General features: G+C 27.4%; 4 protein-coding genes across 4 annotated transcripts in view; 2 read left to right on the forward strand and 2 right to left on the reverse strand.

Moving 5' to 3' along the window:
* The window catches only part of LOC111685255 (GATOR complex protein NPRL2), a 21,686-nt gene extending 3,996 nt beyond the window's left edge, over nt 1–17,690 (reverse strand). Inside the window, exons 1-5 of the mRNA XM_023447511.2 lie at nt 17,459–17,690; nt 17,148–17,399; nt 16,967–17,087; nt 16,758–16,894; nt 16,133–16,691 (exon numbers count right to left, since the gene is read on the reverse strand). Coding sequence (XP_023303279.1) covers nt 16,137–16,691; nt 16,758–16,894; nt 16,967–17,087; nt 17,148–17,399; nt 17,459–17,569 — 1,176 coding nt within the window. The 5' untranslated portion in view covers nt 17,570–17,690 and the 3' untranslated portion in view covers nt 16,133–16,136. The remainder of the gene's footprint in view (nt 1–16,132; nt 16,692–16,757; nt 16,895–16,966; nt 17,088–17,147; nt 17,400–17,458) is intronic.
* A 788-nt stretch (nt 17,691–18,478) lies between these two features.
* Nucleotides 18,479–19,315, forward strand: LOC111685256 (density-regulated protein homolog). Its single transcript, XM_023447512.2, has 3 exons — nt 18,479–18,698; nt 18,760–19,012; nt 19,076–19,315. Exons 1-3 carry the CDS (start codon nt 18,585–18,587, stop codon nt 19,258–19,260), a joined length of 552 nt encoding a protein of 183 aa, XP_023303280.1. The 5' UTR covers nt 18,479–18,584; the 3' UTR covers nt 19,261–19,315.
* Nucleotides 19,309–20,089, reverse strand: LOC111685257 (DNA-directed RNA polymerase III subunit RPC9). Its single transcript, XM_023447513.2, has 3 exons — nt 19,834–20,089; nt 19,501–19,768; nt 19,309–19,441 (listed from the first exon to the last, which is right to left on the reverse strand). Exons 1-3 carry the CDS (start codon nt 19,839–19,841, stop codon nt 19,340–19,342), a joined length of 378 nt encoding a protein of 125 aa, XP_023303281.1. The 5' UTR covers nt 19,842–20,089; the 3' UTR covers nt 19,309–19,339.
* Nucleotides 20,090–20,427: 338 nt separating this feature from the next.
* On the forward strand, nt 20,428–22,817 carry LOC111685259. The gene is made up of 2 exons (XM_023447514.2): nt 20,428–20,602; nt 21,599–22,817. The coding sequence occupies exons 1-2, from the start codon at nt 20,507–20,509 to the stop codon at nt 22,547–22,549; spliced, it is 1,047 nt and encodes a 348-aa protein (XP_023303282.2). The 5' UTR covers nt 20,428–20,506; the 3' UTR covers nt 22,550–22,817.
* The last annotated feature ends 1,746 nt before the right edge of the window (nt 22,818–24,563 follow it).

The following is a 24,563-nucleotide window of genomic DNA, read 5'->3' on the forward strand; positions in this document are numbered from 1 at the left end:
AAAAATAGTTTATGATCAATAACCTTTAAAATATCCATTTAATTAGGTATTCCCCATATTTAAACCTTGATTTTCCAATTTTCTCTTATTAATTCTTTCAATCATCGAACAGTATTTCCAAAATTTTAAAACAAAAAATATAAAATTGACTTTTACCTAAATCATTCCAAGAATAAAGGAAACTTAAAAAAAAAACTCATATAAAAAGAGTCAAAATAAAATCTTCTAAACTAGTTACTTCCAGGGGTTATAAGTACAATTTATTAGTTTACAATCGGATCAATTAGTAGTTCATTGAATTAATATACCTGGTGAAAAAATAACTACCTGTTAAGAATTTGTATATAAATATAAACGTTTGCGAGCAATTGGCAACAAGCATTTACGATTCAAACGCAGAGTCGAGCACAACTTATCCAGAAAAAAGTTCTTAAATTTTCAATAAAACTATTATTGAAATAACGATAACTACAATGGATTCGAAAAGTCTTGTCAAAAGAAATACATCCAAAAGTGAAAAAGATCAAAGTGTTAAAATAATTGGTTTAATTATTGATATAATTTTGTTGGGGATAAAAATATTAAGGCTGTTCACGGAAATTCTAAATGTAAGTGACGATAGTGAAAATGATAAATTGTGCTATAAAGAAAAATCTAGAAATCGTATGAAAATTAAAACAGCCGCCAAAACTACAACTATTCTGAAAAGCCCTGGTAAACAAGATGTTAAACAATCAACACCTAAGAAAGTTCGTTTTCAATTACATGAATCGGATACTTCCAGATTTTCAACTAGAAAATCAATGGACTATAGTTTTATTGCTGAGAAAACTATTGTTAGCTCTATGTCATCAAGTGTCATGATCTGTACAGATTTAAAATACAACTCTAACTTAACTAAAATGGATAAGGTGAAAATTAATAGTTTTCTATCGTCAAAAATCAAAATGGAACTTTATCGAGTGGAATTACTTGACCCTTTGCCAGCTCAAAAATGTTTCGGTTCAACTGATAATCATTTATAATATTAAAATATGTTATATTGCTCCATTTAAATAGTTAAGTTACAAAATAATTACTTTAAATTTAAGTATTGTCAAACAATAAAAAAAAATAATTATGGTACCTAAACCTAAGTAGTTTCATTATTACAATGTGTTAAGGAGTTCAAAATTTTTAATCAAATGTAACCCTTTGTGAGCAACTGGGATTGTATGTACCGATTATTAAAAAATTATTTTTTATCTTAGAAACTACTAAAAAAAATTCCGAAAAACTTTGCTGATTTTTAGTATTTGTTCTAAATAAACTAAATCTTGGTTGCCTTGAGTATGTAATATGCTGCTTTGTGATCCTGTCTAATTAATATCTGCTCTATAATCAATGAGCAGTTACTCTGTCACACAGGGTATATACCTTAGCGTTCACTGAATCGCCAGACTAACTAGAGTGGATAATTTAGGGGAATGTGATGTACTTCTTATAAATAAATGTTGTTGCTTATTATAAACTGTGTACACTTCGCACTTTTTATTTCACGCAAAGTACATCAGTTGACCCTCGACTATCTCCCAGGTGTTAAAGAATCTAGCATTGTCGACAATATCAAGAATTTGCTTGTCTCTAAGCCATTGCATAAAGACCAAGACCTATGACACTTTGATCAAAACAAGGATAAAAATGTTTCCTCTTTGCCAGATCACTTTACCAATGGGGCCCCTCTTGCAATTTCGGAAGATAAAGCAACACTAATAGATATTAAACACCAGAATAAGGAAATTTAAGCAAGAAAAGGACGATAAAGGATATACATCACTCAAACTACTACGTCCCTCTCAAAGTGCTATCAAATATAGGCTGAGTTTCGATCAAAGATAAATCCAATTAAGCATAATCTACATCACTGTGATGATCAGGAAGTAGAGTATTTCATTTATCCAAAAAGATCGTGAAATCTAGATTTCACGATCTGTATTCCCCTCCATTACCAAAGCAAACTAGACAGGAATTCGAAGGACGTAGATTTAAGATTCTGGACAGATAGAAAAAAGAAATATATAATATATTTGTTATTTTATTAACGGAATATAGCTTCGAAGGGGAATACTGATTAATCCCTTTTCTTTCGAAATAATTTTTAATTATGTAACTCGAAAAACAAATTCACTCTGAAACTCCTAAAATACAACTGACCATAAATAATAAATGATTATCAGGGAAACCGAAAACATGCTCTAAAAAAGTGTTTTAAGCGCTTTAAATATGCGTAAAAAACTGAAAATATGCTCTTAAAATTTAAAATATATGCTCCAAAAATAAAATTTTTTATTATTTTTTAACATTGAAAAGCTCAAAAAGACTGGAATTGTAATGAAATAATAAATGTTTAATGTCATATTCTATATCCTACAACATTTTTTTATAAATGTTTCATCTCATAGTTTGAAGAACTAGTATAATAAAATTCCGTTTTACGTTCAGATAACCAATAAATAACATGAAACCATTTGGTCCCCAAAAAACATATTTCAAACGACAAAGTTTGACACATTTCTTCCAATTGTATTCATAGCTTTTAAACTGACATTTTAATCGGTGTTGTCATAAATTCCAATAATGCGTTTTTTAAACTATAAAAATGGATTGGTCTCATGAAATCAAAAGTAATCGGTTTTATGTCCGATTTAAAATATAATGCTTTATTGAATAAAAAACTATAACATAACGAATTTTTTTTCAAAATTCTAAAATAGGCTAAAAAGTTTGAAAAAATTAAAAAAAATAGAATTTTATTTTTTTTAAATAAAGTTTTGAAATGAAAATTAAAAATGTATAAAAACGAAAAAAAGCGAAAACATCAAAATATGCAATAAAAGAGTAAAATATGCGCTAAAAACTCGAAAATATGCCTTAGATATGCTAAAAAGTCAAATCATGCAAAATTATGCTCTTATGGGTAAAATATGCAAAAATATGCCCTAACAAATCAATGCCAAAATTCTCAAATTGGTCTGAAACGTGTAAATATCTTATCCATGAGTCCATACTACGCACCACAAAAAACATGCATTTGCATATTTTGGTTTCCCTGATGACTATATTAAAAAAGAATAATAAGAACTCCTAGATTTTACTAAATATTTTCTAGTAGATTTTATTAGTAATCGAATTTTTTACTCTATAAATTATTTGCAATTAAGGTTTGGTTTAGAGTGTATTGTGTTTGGTTTCCCTTTAAACACTCACGAGTGTGATTCATTCAATTAAAAATTCCAACTACATACACAGGGTACTATAAATACATATATTTATATATAATAAATTAAATTGCGAAAAAGAAATTAAGTGTTAGTTTTCATTTGAAGAGGAAGCATGGTTAATTAAACTTGTGCAATTTTATAACAATTAAACATTTTTTATATTCAAAATTGCGGCCACCAATATAATGTTTATTATACATATTAATGTTTTTAATAGAAAAACAAATATTTTTGGCAAATTTCTCTGTTTAGCATAGAGGAAGGTCATTAATTGAGAGTTATATTTGGTAATATTAAAAAAATATATATTTATCAAATAAATCAAACTGATTTTAATTCAAAAGTCAAATTTACTTATTTAGTTAACGAATCTCTGTTGCTAGAACCAAAAAATTAGTAGAGGCCATCGAATTATTAGGACCAAGTCGAGAACTTTTGTAGTCAATTTGACATTTTCGGACAATTTCATAAACATTTGTTTGCACAAGGTGTCAAAGGTTGGGAGTTATAGGTCGTTCTTAACTGAAAATATCTGTTTACTCTTTAGTGATATCATATGGTCGAGCTCTACTAAAATCTTTTATTTATATTTATTCCTACGAGAATGAATCATCAACATAAATCATTATATTTATTAAATAAATATGTAATTATATTTATTAACAAGTAATATTTCTATATTCGGAATCTTATATACCCTTCACCAAGTATGTTTTAAAAAACATTTTTTATTTATTTTGTATCTCTGCACACATGTCACACATAACATACACACAAACAAATATAAACTGTAGCAGAAAGAAATATTAACCGTTGTACTGTAATACCACCACCAAACTGTATTACCACCCTCAAACAAATATGAGCTGTATTACCAACATATTAGTGCTTTATCTCTTTGTTCTTGTTATACAAAAAAAAAATACACAGCTAAATAAAACCAAATACATCTCCACACGCACATGTACATCTTTATCCAATTCACAGTGTTGTTGTTGCTTTCTTAACAAAGCATGAAAAAAATGTGGCTTTTTTGATGAAATTTTCAGAGGTTTTCTCGGATTTTTGCTCATATCTCCGTTATTTATAGGCTGATTTTAAATAGCGATTTTATCGAAAGCATGTCTAACTGAATTATTGAAGATTTGGATCTTGCCGATTTCTGAAGACCTCTAAAAACTGATTTCAACAGACAGACAGACAAACAGACGGACATGGCTTAATATATATACTTTAAAGGGTCGGAAATTTATATTATAGAAATTACAAACGGAATGACAAACTTATATATACCCTTCTCACGAAGGAGAAGGGTATAAAAAGATCATGGTGTTACGGAAATTTCAATTTCAATTAAAAATGTCCATTTCTTTATTGTTCTCTTGCGCTCACTGCATTATATTAATAAATATTTGGTTCAATGCCTTTAAATATTTATTTTGTTGTAATTTAAGTCTTTTTTTTTTTTCAAAAAACACATTCATTATATTTGCAAATTTTTGATATGAACAAAAAAATTTATGAAAAAAGTAGTATTTATGTCTGACGGTATAGCTGTTAATAGACTTTTGTACTCGTATTTGTATTTTAATTTTAATTCAGCAAAAATGTGTTATATTTTTACTGATAGTGCATTGTTATTGTTTACATTTTACTTCTGTTTTTGTTTTGATAAAAACAAAACTCATATTCTTATAAATCTTAACAGAAAAATGTGCTTTGTTACAGTAATAAATATATTGTGAGTCAAAATAATTTATTTTTGAAAAATCAGCAACTTTATAAAAAAAAGACATTTAGTTTAAAATTATGAAATTTTCTTGTGATAATTTTAATGGGTCGGTTCAAAGAGGTTCAAAGACCCTTTTATAATGTGAACTAAATTATCCAATTATGCATTTAAGAGTAATGCTCTTTTATTAATTAGGGGTATTCAGGTTAAAGTGTAAATATGAAAAAAAAAACATAATTTTGTTCATTTTTTTTCATCTCAAGCTTGTCCGTTGAATGCTTGATAGAGTCTTGGTAACATGAGTCAATTATGAATTGAACTACTTAGGACTCGATTTCTATTTCTAATACATTTCTCTAAGAGAAGTTATAGGGGAATAGAGTCGGTCGGAAGTTTGTTAGAAATTTTGGTAAAAAAAATGCGATAACTTCAGTTCTTTAGCTTCTTCCGTTAGGTATATTCTGCTTTCAACAAACGGATCTAAGAAGAACCCATAATATGTATATATTTATTTTTATGGGTCTACAATTACTATTTAGATGCGTTACAAAAAAACCCACTTTTATAATGCTGAGTATAAGTATATTTGTTTTGTAGAATTAAAAATTTTACCTCCACCATCTGAATACCCATTATATTTTGATCCCACTGCAATTTGTGTATCTGGCAGATGTTGCGGCTATTAAATACACTTCATTCAAAGTGTATTTTGCTTGATTTCATTAAGTAGTTTTATAAACACAAACCATTTATAAGGCTCCATAAGATTTGATGGAATATTTACTTTATCATATTATTTGCAACATTGTGATAGTTATTTATGTTGATTCCATATAGGAGGTTTTATTTTTGAAACCAATGTTACTAATTAATACTTCGTATCAAGTCCGCCACGACCTCCGCTTGGACAGACTAGAACGTTTTGTTGTAGTTTATTAAGCACTTATTTAAGCACTTAATTAATTGAAAGTGTAGCGATTGTAAGCCTATTTTGTCATGTTATTTCTTAAAATGAAGATACATTAATTTATTTTCATATTACAATTTGTAGTTATTACAACATTACTCATCCATTGTAGTGATATAAAGGGTGTTCCAAAATTAAAAAAAAAAAATTGCAGAGAGAATAAAGCAAATTGTTGAATGAATTAACGAATTCATTCATATTTTTCCTGATGTAATAACTAATAAATAACCTTATAAATAATCATGAGAAAAATTGTTATGCTTTCTAATAAATTAGTATCTAAAACAATTTAAAGACTTCTTTTATTTATGAAAATAAATCTAAACCATTTATGATTTTAATAGTTTATGATCATAATAGTTTAAAACTTAAAAAATACTATTTATTTGATCATTTCTGTACTTAACGTTCTACAGTGTGATGTCTCATTTTATTATTTGTAAATACAATTATTATTTATATATACTTTATTATATTCTTATCAATAGTTCTATTTGAAGTAATAAACTTGCATGATTTATATTAAAAAAAACTGGTAAAACAGACATTAAATGTATTTTTATAAAATTAAAAAAGAAAATAATAAGAAAAAATTACATCGATCAAGAAATGTGTCTTTTTTGCAAATTTAATTTACAACACTTTAATGTTATGTAGAATAACCAACTATAACCTCAGAATTTACCAATAACATATTTTAAAGGAATCTTGAAATTTCGTCGACTTCAATTTAAGAATTTGTGTTAAATTTGAACGGATCAAGGGTTAGTTTGAAAAAATTACGTTATTTAGTGCTATCCCAGCAAATTCTTAACTTAACCGGTAAGTAGGCAAGTAATATTGAAGGAAATAGTAAGTTACTGCAGTAACTCGAGGATGACCAAAATAACGGGTCACAAATGAGCTTACCCGACTTTTCCGGATTTAAAATCGGATTTACAGTAATTTTCTATGTTTATTACTCTATTTCCAAACTCAATGCCACATTAACTATATCGATTAATGTTTTTCATAACGACCAATCATTACCAAGGAATGTATGAAATAACTACATAACCTACAGTACTAATTACCAAAATTTTAAAATATTTTACTGGAATAAAGACCAAAGAAATCAAGAGGTATGTAGGATCATTCTTAAATCATAATTAAATAAGTAATTAAATAATTTCTTGAGCTTCCAACAATATGTTGCAGTGGATGTTTATGTTGAGAAATTATTGAATTTACCTTAATATTCCTCTTATACAGAGGCATAGAATACATTAAATAAACCCATAGACCAAAGTATTATCTAATAATCGAGATATATTAACCTAAAGTTTATTTATAAAATTTGTGATATCGTCCGAATATTATATATCCATTAATATAAATATAATGATTAGATCTCTTTTATGTGTTGTTGTAATTTGGGTTAACATACCTAGCAAAAAAATGTTGAAGTTGTTCAAGAAGAAGGGATATGTTCATGATTTCTTTTGTACGTATTCTTGTTAATGTACTTTTAATACATGGCAAAATTCTTATAAATTTGTCATAAGTGAAGTCATGAAAAATTGCACCCAATTCAGTTATGTCAAATTCTGTTATAGGAATTGTAAAATATAAATATTAAAAATACCATTAATTTTATTAGATTTTTGTATTAAATTAGTAATATTTAGTCCATTTTAACATCTTGATTAATAAGAGAAGAAAATGTCAAGTTGGCTGAATGCTTAACGGATTTTAAAGCATTTTAAAATAAATATAGTGCAGCAATGAAAATTGGCATGAGAATCATCGAATGTTCAATGGTTATAAGCAGTCATGTTAATGACATGCTATTATTCCAAAAATTAACCCATGCTCGCCAATGATAATATGAACCGGTTCATTATCAGTTAAATCCATGCATATACTACTTTTTTTGCACGAAAATAATTTGACGTTAGAAAACATTAGAAATGTATAATTAAGTGTGAATTTTGACTTTTTCGAAAATACAAATTTTAAAGATATTTGTACTGATCTCTGTAGCCGCAAGATTTATACTCGATAATCGCCATTCTGTCGTGAAAGTTAAGAGTAATTCTTTTGCAATCTCGAAAACATAGACCTTTTTGTACCCAACATTTTAGTAATTGTGTATTACATATGAATTACACGAATTTGCCTCAGGTTTTCTGAATCTGAATATCAGAATTTTAAGAGATATTGTGTCCAAAAGTTTGAAACAAAAAACATTTGTATGTCATATCTGAGCGTGAAGACACTTATATTTTTATTTGTATTATACATTCTTCGGGATATCGACTTAAGCACAGCTCAATACTTTAGCAAAATAAACCTCTGATACTGATTTAAAATTATTTAAAATTTTGTTGAACTGTGTTACTGAGCAATTAAAATTAAATAAATCTTATTTTAATTTTTCTACATGCAAAATACTTTTTATATGAACCTCGTATATACAGTAAATTGTTTTTCATAAATATTTGAACTCGTGTAACATGTTTTTATAAATTAGCATCTCAATACCAATATAAATACATACAATGAAAGAGGGCAGAAAAGAGTGTGAAAAAAATTACCAAACCCATTTCAAATTGGAAGCTAATACCGTTTAAAATCGTGCAATCTTAACATATAAACATATTGGAAAATGACAATAAAAAATTATTTTTTATAGCGTTTTATAAAGCTTATTTATATTTATATAAAATGCGCTATCGACTACATATAAATAACTACTAAAAACAATAGAAACATAAGTTGGGTGTAACTTTTATTGTTATTGCAAGTATTCAATGTTTAACAGTAATCCGAACCAAGTTACGTACATATCTATAAAACTTAACAAACCCTTCTTATTTGCTTTATTAGATATATATTTCTAAGAATGGTTTTAAAACGTGTTTAGATTGTACAATTAATTCTAAGACATGTCTAACTAAAAATAATTGTTGGGCAATGTCTCAAACATTGTTTTTGTCCGTACAAGTTTGTGAACCTGAATCTTTGTATCCACAAACTTATGATCCAAGAGCATTATTGTTACGATCAGGTGTGTTTGTTATTTATATTGTTTTTTTTTTTTCTTTTTTCTTTGAATTTCGTCTCTCACTCTCATGCACTTACACGGAGAAGTGTTAAAGATGTATGTATGTAGTTAGGAAATATGTTGTCAAACCACTTTGATTTTTTATTGTTTTGAATATATATTTTTTTCATATTTTCGATTACCCACATTTGTTACATGTTTTGTTTTCATTGTCTGAGAGTTGCATTGTATCTGAAATATTTTATCTATTATATAACTTTCATGGGATTAATATTTTTGAACTTTTAAATTGTTGCGAAAATTATGTCTTCAATGTTGTTTAAAATCAATTTCGTTTTCATCACCCAAAGGGTCAATTTTTATATTCAAAACTTTCAATAAATTAAATTTTGAACAATTTAATAAAGACTTTCTATTAGAAAAAAAATAATCATTCATAATCATTATTATCATTTAGCATTTTAATTATTAAAATTATTAAAAATAACTGTTTAAATCACCTGACTTTAACGAGTCTTTCAAAGGTTTTCACAATTTTGTGTTTGTATAGTTTCTATTTATAGAAAAGTGTTAGATATTGTTAATATCAATTCTTATTGAATTTATTATGAAACCTATTAAACTTTGAGTTATTATAAAATTTTAAGACATTTAGCTATGTCGGTCTATCTGTATGTCTTTTAAAAGCCTAAATTGGGAAAATATGTTAATGGAAAAACAATTCAAACGTTTAGAAAATATTTATCTCCAAATAGTCATAAGATAGGTTGAAATAAAACAGGAAAAAGACAGAATGACGTGCGATATAAACTATTTAGACTTCAGACATGGAAGATTTTTGTTGTACTGATTCTTGTAAGACCAAAGACTTGCATAGTGGTCAAAACTACCTTATTTTAATATCTCAGATTTCAGCGATAGGCACACAAGCGATATGATCGTTGAAAACAAGAGTAGAGTAGAATAGTATGGTTAATGGACTGCTATATTTCACAAGAATATCATTATATGTACTTAAGTGTAGATGCCAATACACACTTCTCAACGTTATGATAGAAAACTAAAAAGCAGCTAATATGATTAATAAACTCATCTTCAAAAAAATGTTCTTGATGTCACACTTTTTAGCGATATATACTTAACTCAATCATTAACTGAAGCGTCTGCGATATATACTCTTCAGATGGTAATGTTACTAACAAATAGAGAAGTAAATTACAAATCCTATAGGATAACTATTAGAAAAGGCAAAGATTAGCCCACAACGAATAGAGAAAAACGAAAAGAAAGCAGAAAACCCTTTAGTGCACCAAGAACAATTATTTCACTACTTACAAATACTGTTAAAATGGATTTAAAAATTTTAGAAAAGTAACAAACAATCCTGGACAATCTGTAGTCGGTGGAAAAATCTTCAGAAAATAGTCTGCAAAATAGGTAAAACATTAACTACACATGTATTTCCTTGAACTGATAAAATGTTTTGAATCCAATTATATATCAAAATTTGTTTTTTTTTTTTACATTATCAGGCCTGACACATAATTCCATTCCGATCGAAAGTGTAGATTTAACTTGTAAACAAATTAGCAAAAACTTAAAAAAATAACTTTAAACCATTGTTAATTTCACGTTAAAAATTTTAAATGATTTCATTCTGAAAACAATTGTAATTTTTCTTTTTTGAAGAGCAAAATTAGGAAAGATAATTCCACTTTCGATCGGAATGGAATTCTTTGACAGGCCTGTATTTTAACAAATTTTTAAGCTCGGTTAATGAGTTTTTGTACAGCCAATATATAATAACTTTGGGTGGTGTAAAATTATGTTTTTTCACTTATTTATATTTTGTATGAAAAATGTTCAGTTTTGGGAGGAAAAATATTCCCTTTACCCCCCGAAGATCCGCGCCTGAGCATAACCAATATATTCATCTTTTTGTTGCGCCCTTTACAATATCATGACAATAAAATTGTTCAATAAATTTTTATTGTACAAAAATATTTGTTACAAAAACAAAATGAAACAAAACACTTTAGTTTAATAGATCAACAGGTGCGGTGGACTCAATTTCTTTAACATGTTCTATGATAAGAGATAGACAAAAAATACGTCAGATAAAACGTAAATGCATTCATTCATTCATGACAAAAAATAATCGGGAAAAATTAACAAAACATATGTACAATAGATATAAGTACGTACATGCATATATAGCTGAACATGCATATACCTAGATAATGTAGATAATATCACATTCTATACTTTGTTTTTATATTCAAATAAAAATCTAAAACTGGGTACACAATTTCATTTAAAATTCATTCTACAAATAAAAGTTAAACAAAAATTCTCTAATCAAGGCAAGTGTTGCAAATAAATATACAAACTAGATTCCTTAATCAAGGCCAATGAGCAATATATAGAATTACTCAAGCATGAAGAGTTTCCTCAAATAAAGTACGATCAAATTACTAGAGTAAACCATTAAAGAGCCCTTCAGACGATCGCGCTTGACGCACAACAAGTCTAATGAAAAATTTAATTGAAATTCCATCCGTATGACAAAAAAGAGAATAAAAGTGATATTACTTGTGTGATCGTGTAAAGCCGGCTTAACAGATATTTCGATACTAAAGTATATATTAATTATGAAATTTGTTTTCGATTTTGTCAATATATAATTCTTGTACAAAATAAGTAAGTCCCATAATATATTTTACTCCCCTTATAAAGTATATTTTATCGATTTTAAGATGTCTTTATGTTTGTTGATAACAATTATATTAAGACCCTCGATATCTTTAGGAAACAAATCTATAATTTTATCAAAAATATGATTTTGAGATGTTTATTGTTTAAAAGAATGAACATCTGTCCATAAATATTGAAGGTAAGATAAAAATTTTGTTTAAAATTATTATTATTTAATTATTATTATTTAATTATTATGTTATTCGTGAGAATTTTTACTAAAGTTTTCAATTTTTACACGGTGTTGAAATTTCGATTTCAGTTTCTTAAAAATTTTTTTAAATTGTTTAAATTTTGTAAAATAATTTTTTGTCATTAAATAAATCTGTGTCTTTCTTCTTTTTTGTTAAACATTTTAAATACAATTATTTAAAATATCTAAAGTCTAGTTAAAAAATATATCCCCGAGGACAAAGGTCAAATTTATTATGATAAAAACATAATTAATGAAAAGTTCGCTACTTTATTTTATGTATATCAAAAGAAAGATATTCTGAAGAACTCTTAATTTATATTTCTTATTTTTAGGAAAATTATTATATTTTCGATATACATACATCCTAAAATATTATTAAATATTTTTAAAAGTTAAAAAAATCCAATAAAATCAATTAAATCGTACAAGTATCTCTAACGAATATAAAAACATTAAAGGACAAACCCAAAAATTACTCTGTGGGTTCAGTTAGTTTTAACAATTCTTTCAAAAACAATTAAAACTTAAGCATCTAATTTACAAATTAGTGTTAAAAAAAATAAAATGTATCTCTATACAATTTTAATATTAATCTAAAAACAAAACCATCAACTACTTACTGGTAATGATAATAATTGAATTTCTAAAACACAATAATCAAACACAAATATTGAAAACAGATGACAAAGTGTAATCGAGTGTAGAATGAATGCGGGTGTGTGCAGTGTTGTAATGCATGTTGTTGTTTATTTATCTTTTAATGAAATTCAATGTTTGTCTGTCTGTCTGTCTGTCTGTCTGTCTGTCTGTCTGAGTACTTAACACAATAGAAAAGATTGAATGATTAATGTGTACTTTAGAGTTTTAACAATAGAAGAAAAAAACGAACCCATAAAAATGTTTATTACACTATACAAGTACAAAAATAATAATAATGTATGAAAAATATTTAATTACCTTATTTTTTCTATGACAATTACGATTTTTTTGCTTAATTAATCATAAAATTTATTATGATTTTCGTTTTTGATAAATGGGAAATTTAATACAAAAAAAAACTATTTATTAAGACATTTCTATTGGCTCTAAGAGATAAAAGAGAAATGTTAGATTTCACCTTAGACAGTTTGGCTAAAAATTTATATACAAAATTAGTTATGCTTTTTGCATATAATTGATAAATTTATCTACACTTTGTTAATGTTTGTTACTTTAGAAATTTCTCCAAAATGTTTAAATAAATAATTGTTGGCAAAATTTATTTATATTTTTTATTCCATTATCTTTCTTTTTTTTTTTTTTTTTTGAATTTTGTTTATTTTATAAAGGTTTTTGTTTAATTTGTTTTCAACAGATGATTCACAACACAACAGAATATTTATTACATAGACACATTATCACAAATACTTTGAAAAGTAGTAGTGTTTTTCATTTTAATTTTAGTATATTTTATTTTTTGTATTTTCTGTCTTTATTATGACCAGTGCTCAAGAAGAATATACAACACACATTCGATCGTATTTCGATCTTGTTTTCATTTAGAAAACATCGCACAGAAGCAAAAAAGGCAACAACAACCATAAGGGAATATAAATTCTTATACACTTTAACAATTAAAAGCAAAAAGTGTATAAGTATTTAGCTCTCATTTTTTTTCTTTTCATCGAACAAACAAACCGGCCTCTTAAATTATTACTACCACTGTTTTATTTTTTTGAGATCTAACTATCCGAGCACATGCTATCCGACCGAACGTTACTAAAAGACTGAATAAAAGTTTTAATAGCAATTCATCGAATGCCTTATTCATATCTCTTTGGTTTTTTATAGTAATTTATACTATACATATAAACACTTTGGAGTAATTGCTATTTCTTTTTTGATTTGTTTATTACAATCATTTTAAATTTGCTCTGGGTATTATTTTCTCTTTTATTAAACAAAAAAAGTTTAGTATTTTTGCCGAGAGTTTGTCTATGTGACTTTAGTTTTTGTAGATAAACTAATTTAAAGTTATAAACTCTCATTTTCTTGTTGTTGAAAATGTCACAAATTGATATTCAGCCAGTATTTTAATTTTCTTTGTTTATCTTTTTTTGTTAAAAGTTCAATTTATCGTATTTTCAATATGATGGCATTAAGAGTATGAGTATTTAAAGAATCTTACAAGTATGTATAGTAGTGTGGTCCAAATATTGTTTTATGATCAGATTTTTTTATATTTACATATATTAATTTGGTATTTTAAAAACAATTGTTAATAACAAGACTTGTTTTACATTTCAACTTAAGGGACAAAGTTCTTATACATTGATATGCATTGAAAATTGTGGGCCACCACCTCAATAGTCTATACAAAGGGCAGAAATCTTACTCGACAATGAAAATCTAAATATTTTCAAAAAAAAAAAAAAATAAAATAAAATACCTACTACAAAATTCATGCAAATTTTGACAACAATTTCAAGAAATTTTTCAGAGATTAGTTCGAACTATCGATAAAAGTGTTGTACAGCAAAAATGATATGAAGTACTTCCAAAGGAATAACATTTATCACCACTTCAAAAGTAGCACTAAGTGAATTGTTTTACCTTTCGTGAATGTGATGTTTTTTGACTTTCACAGGTTTTTCACCAAACCTTGATGTACGTACATCAAATACATCTCTTTTCTTACTTATAACTGGATTTTCATTTGTAAGGAAATATTTAGTTTAAAAAAGTGAATAGTATGTAATCGTATTTTTAGAAGTAATTAAGTTGTATTTCTTAAAGTATAACATCAATTATTTTTTTTTTTTTGGGTTCTTCAGGTATTTTCCAGTACTTTTATGGAGTAAATTTTACTTCTTTTTCGCTTCTTTGGAAGTTTTTTTTTTTTTGCTGGGTATTATTTTAGTATCTTTAACAGATTCTTTATATCGAACTGATGGACAAAATAACAAACATTTATTTTTGGATAAAGTAATTAAAAAAAAAATTAATTTAATTTTAAAATCTTTTTTTTTTTTAATCCTCCATATGAGCAGAAATTGTAATTATGTCAAGATATGATAGATGCAATTGTTTTAAATAAATACGTATAAGATGAACTACTCTAATGAAAAATTCTTATCAAAATATGCAAACCCCATTTGTAGCAATTAAGTGGATGATACTTCGTCAATCATAGAATTTTATGATCAAATATGAAGTAGAACAATGTAAACATGAACACTTGTAAACATTGAAATGGACAGAGATGTAAATAATTGATTTATTTATTATTTTTAAGATAAAGTTTTTTTTTGTAGTTTTTAAATTTTACGTATATGAAAGTGAAAATTTTATATTTATTTAGGATTCTATGTAGTTGTGGTAATTTATCTATGTTTTTCGACCATATGGACGGATTTTCGTGCGATGGGTCAGAAATTAATTTCATTATTCGAATTTTTTATAAATACCGATTTCAAAAAGTTTAATTTCATTCAGTAATCAGAATATTAAACCAAAGATTATCCAAAAATTCAAATCAAAATATTGGTAATTTTGGACGTGGAAAATACATTGAAAATCTTTCATCTTTTTCTACACTTTTTTGCTGGTTAGCAAACTATTCTATGTAACTGACCTTATTTATTATTATGTTCGTGAATAATAGACTCTAGGAAATTGTATGATGTGCTATTGTACCGTTTGGACCTACTGGGTTACTAAATCATTTCTCCTGTACTATTTCTTGTCAAATTTGATTTAGTAGAATAACCTTTTGAGGGTCAAAATAATTAAACAAATTTAAAAACTAGTTGAAACATTTAAATCTGTGAAAATTGCTTTAAATAAAAGGATCATGTAGATAATTTTTGAGCAAACTATTTTCGTAGTTTACTATTTTCACAACTAGTTCTAGCTATATTTTTTCGAAATAGTCACCTTTAGAACTGGCAATGTAAAAGAGTATTAAATAATGTGGACACTAGTTCTGGGAATTTTTCTTGAGATGCTTTTAAAACACAACCTTAAACATTTGAAATGATAAATTCTTTATCAATTTAAACTTATTGGAGATAAAACATAATAATTTTATTACAAAAATTTCCATTAAACTATTTTCTATTCTACAAAAATATTCATGCAAATTACACTACATATTAATTGCTACAACTACTTAATTTCAAATTTAAATTATACAAACCATATTATTTCCATATAACTGTAACATTTGTATCCTTATCAATATCCTTCTCAATACACGATGGTGATAAACCTGTTTTACAACATATTTCATCGAAATTAGAAAGTCCAGTGTACATTTTCTGTTTACCCGATGGAACGGATCCCGTAAAAACTGGATACTTATGTATACAACGTATAAACTTATGTTGCAAGCCAAAAATCACTAATTTTCTTTCATCAATATTATGATTTTGTGGTGAAAGTCTTTGACATATTGCTCTCAAGGTGACACCATGTGTCATAGAAGCATAAAATTGAAATATTTTCTGTATGGTAGGTTTTGCCTTATCAGGATTTAAAGCAACATATTTACGGCAGGCATTTGTTAGGGAAGTACTTTGTATAAGACTTTTAAGATTTTGTGTCATATATACATTGCTATACTTAAGTATGGGTAAAAGTTGTACAACACCATAGTATACTAAATTCTGGACACATGATTTTACTAAATTTGTTTCAACATCTGCCTCGGCAGCAATGCGAGCTATATGATTAATGCCATTTATATAAGGAAGAATCTAAAATTAATTAAATAATTTGTTGATATTTAAAAAATAGTTTGTTTTTGAAATTATTGTACTTACTTGTTGTGTGGTTAAGTCCCAATTTTCCAAAGGTGTGTTTTTATAGTCTACTAAAAGTAAAGGCACCATATGATCTTTCACTACCGGAGGATCAGGTTTATGAGTAACAATTTTCAAATAAATAGTAGTATCACCCTCTATATTATAGGAATTGTAATGTATTATATAGTATTTACATATAGTTTTGCCGGTATTCACTTTAGACTTACCCACAATTGTGGTGACTTTCTTTTCATTTAAATCATTTATCACAGTTTCAAAAATCTTTTTCAATTTAAGTTTATTATCATCCTCTTTAGATAGAAAACAACTTTCCTCTTCCATCATAATCTGAAAAGAATTATGGTTTTTAAGACTGAATGCTAATTCGTCCTTTGTGCTAATGATTACCAAATATTCCGATAACTTTTTAACCACCGGCTCATACTGCACCGAACGTGCCCACGAATCACAAACAAAACATAAATTGAATAAAAAAGCATTACGGGCATATTTCTGTTGATCTTCTATACCCACTGGGTAGCCGACAATTTTCATATCCATGGCATTAACGGTTAGGATACATCTTTGCAAATGCGGCTTGGGTATAATATAAACATTAATGGCATCAAATATATCTTTAGGCACATAGTCAGGAGGAACCTGCATGAAAAATAAACTTAATAAAGATGTTAAGAAATTGTTTTGTAAAAGGAACTTACCTGACAACTTATTTTGGAGCCGGCTGTGGCATGAAATTCACTTAAAAATATACAACGTATTTGTCCTTCTTTGCCACATCCCTCATAATATTGTTTATTGTTGGGTTGCATTTTTTCGTTTGTTTTTAATAATTAAATTGTTACTTTACTAAACATTCTTCTCTTATCAATAAAATTCTTTCTATAAATTTAAGAAAAATACAATATGCAGACAACAGCTGACTAAGGCGAATTCACATAGGGTACTCAAAATTTTCCTTCAAATTTTTGTTGTTGACGAATTGTTACCACCTTAAAAGAATTCACCTTACAGATGATTTCGGGTCAGTTTTGTTATATACAAAAGTAAATTATTATAGAATTTTGATTTCGTAAAATTTATTTTGAGATCAGTGTTGCCAAATGATTGTTGATAATTGACACTGGTCTCAAGCTCTAGCTTTACTTTACTTTAAAAGTAAAATAAAAGCTTGTACAGGATAACAGATATGTAAAATTTAGTAAAAAAAAGGAATGAATAATTTCACTATTATCTCGCATTGTCAAAAAGAAGTACCGTAAGTCCTTGTTCACACTAGGAAACTTTTTTGGGGAACTTTTGATTTTTGTGTGTGAGAGAAAGAGAAATATATATAAACCATCTTTTTCTCTCACACACAAACTCAAAAGTTTCTCAACAAATGTTTCCTAGTGTGAACCAGGTCTAACAACGAGTTGCCAATTAAAACACATATACAGAAGAGGAAAATATATGTAAAATGTAACGTGTCCACTAGAGCCAGAGCTGCCAAATCTTATTTAAAAATCAAAAAATTAATCATCTTAAATCATAAAAGCGGAATATAAAAAAATAATTTACTAATGTTTACTGTGAAATAAAATGTAAAAAGAAAAATACAAAAAATAAATATTCAATATTACATATACATATAAAATATTAGAATAAAAAAAATATCGGTAAAAATCAAATTGCCATTTTGGTATTTTTCAAACAACAAAATCGCCAAGTCTGGCAGCTATGACAACAGCTGTTAATAAAACTTTACTTTTTTTTAGAGATTTTTGCAAAATCTATTTTTATTAGAGAAAATTAAATTATTTTTAAAGTAATAAAGCACAAATAATCATGACAGAAGTAGAAGTAAATCCTGTAGCTGAACGTCTTAAGTTAGGACCTCGTGAGGGTGTTACCTATCCTCTAGTAGTAAACTATTGTGGTAATTGTTCTATGCCCATAGAGGTAAGTGCATATAAAATGCAACTGCAATAAGAATGAAAAAATCAATTTTCTTTTTCCAAAGTATTGTGAATATTATCCCGAGTATGAGAAATGTAAGACATGGTTGGAAAAAAATTTACCTACAGAATTTGAGCGAGTTAAATTGGAGGAAGAAGCCGGCGATGGTGATGATGACAAGAAAAGACAAAAACGTGGCGGTAAAGGTTTGTTAAAAATTAAAAAGAAAGAGGAGGTCACCAAAAGAATTACAGTGTCTAGAGCTCCTAGAGGTAAAAAGAAGTCTGTGACAGTGGTCACCGGTTTAAGCACTTTTGGTAAGTCTGGGTGTGTTCTAAGAAAATATAATATTATATAGGTATATTATATTTTTTGAACAGAAATCGATTTGAAGGTGGCAGCCAAATTCTTTGGTTCGAAATTTGCTTGCGGCTCTTCGGTAACCGGTGAAGATGAAATTGTTATTCAAGGTGATGTCAAAGATGATCTATTTGATGTTATACCCGACAAATGGCCAACAATTGATGCAGATTATATTGAGGATTTGGGCGATCAAAAGCGTTAAATTTCTTGGTTTTAATAAAACTAACGAGAAAATAATAAACTAAAAGCATTTTAAATCAACAGTTTTTTTTATTTTTAAATTAATTAGTTTCTTGTGGAGGTCCGGGAAAATGGGTTTTGGCTATTTCAATAATTTGAGAAACTTGTTCCTCTGTCAAACGTTCCTCACTGTCTTCAATTAGCTGAAATTTAAAGAAAGATTTACTTTAAAACATACAAAGTAAAGGAAACTACTACGTACCAGTTGTATATGTAAAGCACTGGAAGGTGGGTCATTGACCATCATTAGACACTCATTTGTTGTCAATTTGTAAGGCTGCATGTCATTAATAAAGGACACAATGGCTTCACGACTTTGATGTTTACTGGGAGAATCTTCCAAAAATTGCAAGGTTTCATAGGCAATTGTGGCCAAATTTCTTAAACCATATTTCTTTTTAGTATCTTTTATATTTTTTAGGGACTCCATTACCTCGTAATTGGATAACACCGAGAAGCAGGGATTAACACTAAAATTATATTATGGAAAACAAATTAAAAGTCTAGTAGTTACTAAACAGGAATAAAATTTTACATTTCCATTTTAATTGATAAATTTTTATTTTATTAACAATTGTTTACAAATTGTCATAAAAAAAACTCGTGTAAACAAATGATTTTTATATGGCAACATTTCTAGAGATGCCGTTCCTTCGATATTTCAGTTAGAATTGTGGCAGCTTTTTTATTTAGTCGCTTAATGCAGTATGGCAAGCAGAGACCCGCGCTGACCAAAACGTCAAAGGCGCCGCCGCTTTAACTTCAATCCAAGATATATTAATAATAATATACCTTGCTCCAAACCAGCTTTGTTGACGTCAACCAAGATACTACTTTTTACCCTATAAAATTAATATACACTGCCGAATTGCCACCACCTTATCTAAATTCGCCTTGATTTTGACAGTATGCCTACAATTCAAACGCTATCATACTCCATTATTACATCCGTTTTTATTTAAAATCATTGAAATTTTAAACGTATTTGATAACTTAGCTTACAGTTGATTTCAAGACGCCGCTGATATTTTTAGTGTCACCTGCAGTCGCCGTCGTTAATATATGTCGGCGCAGTGCTCTGTAGCATATACGCGCCAATTCTTATTAGCATTTTTTTTAGTTGTGTCTGCTGGAAATTGTTTAGTTTTGTAAAAAATTGTGATAATTAAAATAAATTAATAAAAAGTGTAATATAAATTTTAGAAACAATGAATATAGACAACACATTAAGTGAAGAAACATTAATGGATTGTGATATAGACGATGAAACATTACAGTTTATTGGCCCCAGCAAAAGTATAGAGGTTGGTACAAAAATTTTTTTATATTAAAAAAAGGATTCTTTTGTTTAGGTTATGTTGAGCCAAATATTTGCAGATTTATTAAATGGGTTAAGAATTACAAATGTATTACAATTAGTTGAGCTATCATAAGTAATTTGTATTAAACATTCAGTCCTTGTAAAATCAAAACCATTTGTTAAAGCTCTGCATAGTAAAAATCTCATGGAATTACATTTCTTGGTATTAAAAATTAAATTAAAAACAAAATGTCTACAGCCTGTAAAGAAGCAAATATGCAATAGGACGAAAACAAATTGAGCCAGTGAAACGTATTCAGTAAAATTGTAGTATTTTAGGTTGTTAGACATCGGTAGATAGGCCACTGATTTTGATGGCCCAAAATCAAGACTAAAACAAGAATGTCTATGGCACCTTTTACCCCGTGATGTAGTCTGTCAATATATGACCGCCTACACAATTCATGTCCTTTATACCTTAGTTCCGAAATACTTTACAATTTTGAATTTCTAAAAAGAGGTTAGTTATATATAATTATGAGTAATTATGAGATTATCCTTATAAAATTTGCAGTTAAAATTATTTTTGAAAAATTTTAAAGTGATACTATTGTTTGTAAGTGAATTATTAACCTTCAAACCGTTTTCTAAACAGGACATTGTAAGATTACACGTCGTGATACGATATTTCTACAAAAATCAATGAAAGTGATTAGATACGTATTTTATTTAAAGAAAAGGTTTTCCTTTAAAAAAGTATAAAGTTTTGGAAAGTGAAAGCGAAAAGGTGATTTATTTTTGCAATTAAATGTTAAAAAGGAAAACAGCAGGTTTATGTAGACAAAAAAAGATACAAATTAGGAAAACTTTTAGAAACCCGAAGAAGATATAAAAACAATTCAACAGTGGCTCAAGGCAACAGAAGCATAACACTAGCCAAGTAGAAAAAAAAATTAAAACAAACCATTTTTTTCCTCTCCAACAACAAATATTATTTCAGAAGCCCAAAGCGCACAAACGTAAAAAACTACGACGATTAGTAGATAACGGAAATATGGATAAAAATAAACGATCATCCCACAAATGTAAACGTATTTTAATAATTACAGCCTTAATAACATTTACAATTGCCCTACTTATGGGTCATTATTTTACACAAAATAACTCCAATACAAAACAAATACTCAAAGAGTTTCTGAAAAACTATCGTAACCAATACACCGAAATAGTACATGGTAAAAACAATTATTGTGATCAAAAACAACCACTTGACACTGCAACATTATTTGCACGTATAAAACAAAATCATATATTGCATCAAGAACAGGCAATGCAACACATTGAAGTGGCACTAAGAAATGAAAGTGATTTAAATGCCATTGCTTTGGTGGGACCAACAGGTGTGGGAAAAACTCTATTTATGGGAGCATTACAGGAAAATTTCCCTTGGCAAGAAAACGTACACACTTACGCTTGGAATACATATGTTAAAGATGAAGCTGAAAAATTCCATTTAATAAGAATACTCATAGAGAATCTCTCAGAATGTGGACAAAATTTGTTGGTCATTGAAAATTTACAAGCCTGTGATCATGGTGTAATACCCATAATCAATCAGTTATTGATTGAAGCCAATAAAAAACAACATAAACGTGTTGTAATATTTTATGTATTTAATTTAAATACAATGTTGACTGCAGAAGCATATGCTACACAAAAGAATTTATTGCAATCTTTGCCCGATTGTCAAGTAATAAATTTTAAATCCTTTAAACAGGCTGAATTAAGAGATTGTATAAAACGTGAGTCAGAAATAGAGCATGTGACATTAGGCAAACAAGATTATGACGAAATTGTGGAAACAATTGACCCCCTTAAATCTGGCTGTAAAAATGTCAATGCCAAAGTATTAATGTATCACACAATAAAGAACAAGAAGGATAATAATTAATAACTCTAAATATCTAATTAAAATTTATACCAAAATTTAAAGGACGACTGACATTATAGTTGTTAAGTATGTTTAGTTAATTTTTATGTTATATACATTTATTTATTTGTTAATTACCAATTTGTAAAATATATTTTATTTAAAATGATATTAAAATAAAAAAAGCCCAAAAAGAACTTTATATAATACTGTATGCATGTATACATCAAAAGAAAAGACAAAACACCAAATAAAGAAAACGGAGTAAAATAATATTTGCAATTTAAAACCTTTCGTTTTGTTTTCAAACAAGTTAACAATGTTTCATAGATGACAAGCATTCATTCTGCCACACATTTTTCTATGCACAAATAACGAATGCGAAATATTCCTCTGATGTTTTTAGGTTTGTTTGTTAGTTGGTTGGTAACAGCATGTTTTCAAATGTCATGATATCAAATTATTAGATTTCACTCAGTTTTAGCATTTTTGTTCGTTCTACTTTTTCGAGATGTTAAAACATAAAATACCCTTTAAGCGTTTATGTTTACTGTTTGCTATTGCGGTTGCCACTGGTTGCGTATGAATACAAACTGTGTATAGGAAATACACCGGTTTATTAAATAACTTATTAAAAATTCACACACTTATTGAAATATGTATAAAATGTACATTTATTATTTGATTGAAATCTGCAAGTATAATAAAGTACACATATACTTTCCAGACAATTTAAATATCATTAGAATAAATAATTCATAAACATTTGAACTTACAGAATTCACTGTTTACCAACATCACAAAATACCTTTGCATACTTTAAGGCTAGAAATAAAATTGGCAATATTTAATTATATTTATGCCGCTTATTCCTTTTTAAAAACTCAATTTTTTTTATTAGAAATATAATTAATTGATCGCACATTTTCAATATTTTTGTCAATCACTGGCTAATTTTATAATCGATTTTCAATATTGTGTTGTTTAGTTTTTCATTTAAAATTAGAGGTCATCACGATTGAAGGCTAATTAAAGGAGTAAGAGCCGATTTTTTCATATAAATACATCGATTTTTGTAGGATTTAGGAGTGATCACAGATCACAATATTTTGTCGATTGGAGACTTATTTAAGGAGATAGAGCCGATTTTAGTTTTTCATATAAAAATACCGATTTTGATAGGATTTAGGAGTGATAACAGATTATTAATGTTTTGTCGATTGGAGGCTTATTTAAGGAGATAGAGCTTATTTTAGTTTTTCATATAAAAATATCGATTTTTATAGGATTTAGTAATTTTAGTTTTTCATATAAAAATATCGATTTTTATAGGATTTAGTAGTGATCACAGATTTTCAACATTTTGTCGATTGGAGCCTTATTTAAGAAGATATAGCCGATTTTAGTTTTTCATATAAAAATATCTATTTTTATAGGATTTAGGAGTGATCACAGATTTTCAATGTTTTGTCGATTAGAGGCTTATTTAAGGAGTTAGAGCCGATTTTAGTTTTTCATATAAAAGTATCGATTTTTATAGGATTTAGTGGTGATAACAGATTTTCAATATTTTGTCGATTAGAGGCTTATTTAAGGAGTTAGAGCCGAATTTAGTTTTTCATATAAAAATATCGATTTTTATAGGATTTAGGAGTGATCACAGATTTTCAATGTTTTGTCGATTAGAGGCTTATTTAAGGAGATAAAGCCGATTTTAGTTTTTCATATAAAAATATCGATTTTTAAAGGATTTAGGAGTGATCACAGATTTTCAATATTTTGTCGATTGGAGCCTTATTTAAGGAGTTAGAGCCGATTTTAGTTTTTCATATATAAATATCGATTTTTAGAAGATTTAGGAGTGATCACAGATTTTCAATGTTTTGGCGGTTAGAGGCTTTTTTAAGGAGTTAGAGCCGATTTTAGTTTTTCATATAAAAATATCGATTTTTATAGGATTTAGGAGTGATCACAGATTTTCAATGTTTTGTTGATTAGAGGTTTATTTAAGGAGATAAAGCCGATTTTAGTTTTT

This window comes from Lucilia cuprina, chromosome 3 (genome assembly GCF_022045245.1).
Source record: "Lucilia cuprina isolate Lc7/37 chromosome 3, ASM2204524v1, whole genome shotgun sequence".
Taxonomy (NCBI): domain Eukaryota; kingdom Metazoa; phylum Arthropoda; class Insecta; order Diptera; family Calliphoridae; genus Lucilia; species Lucilia cuprina.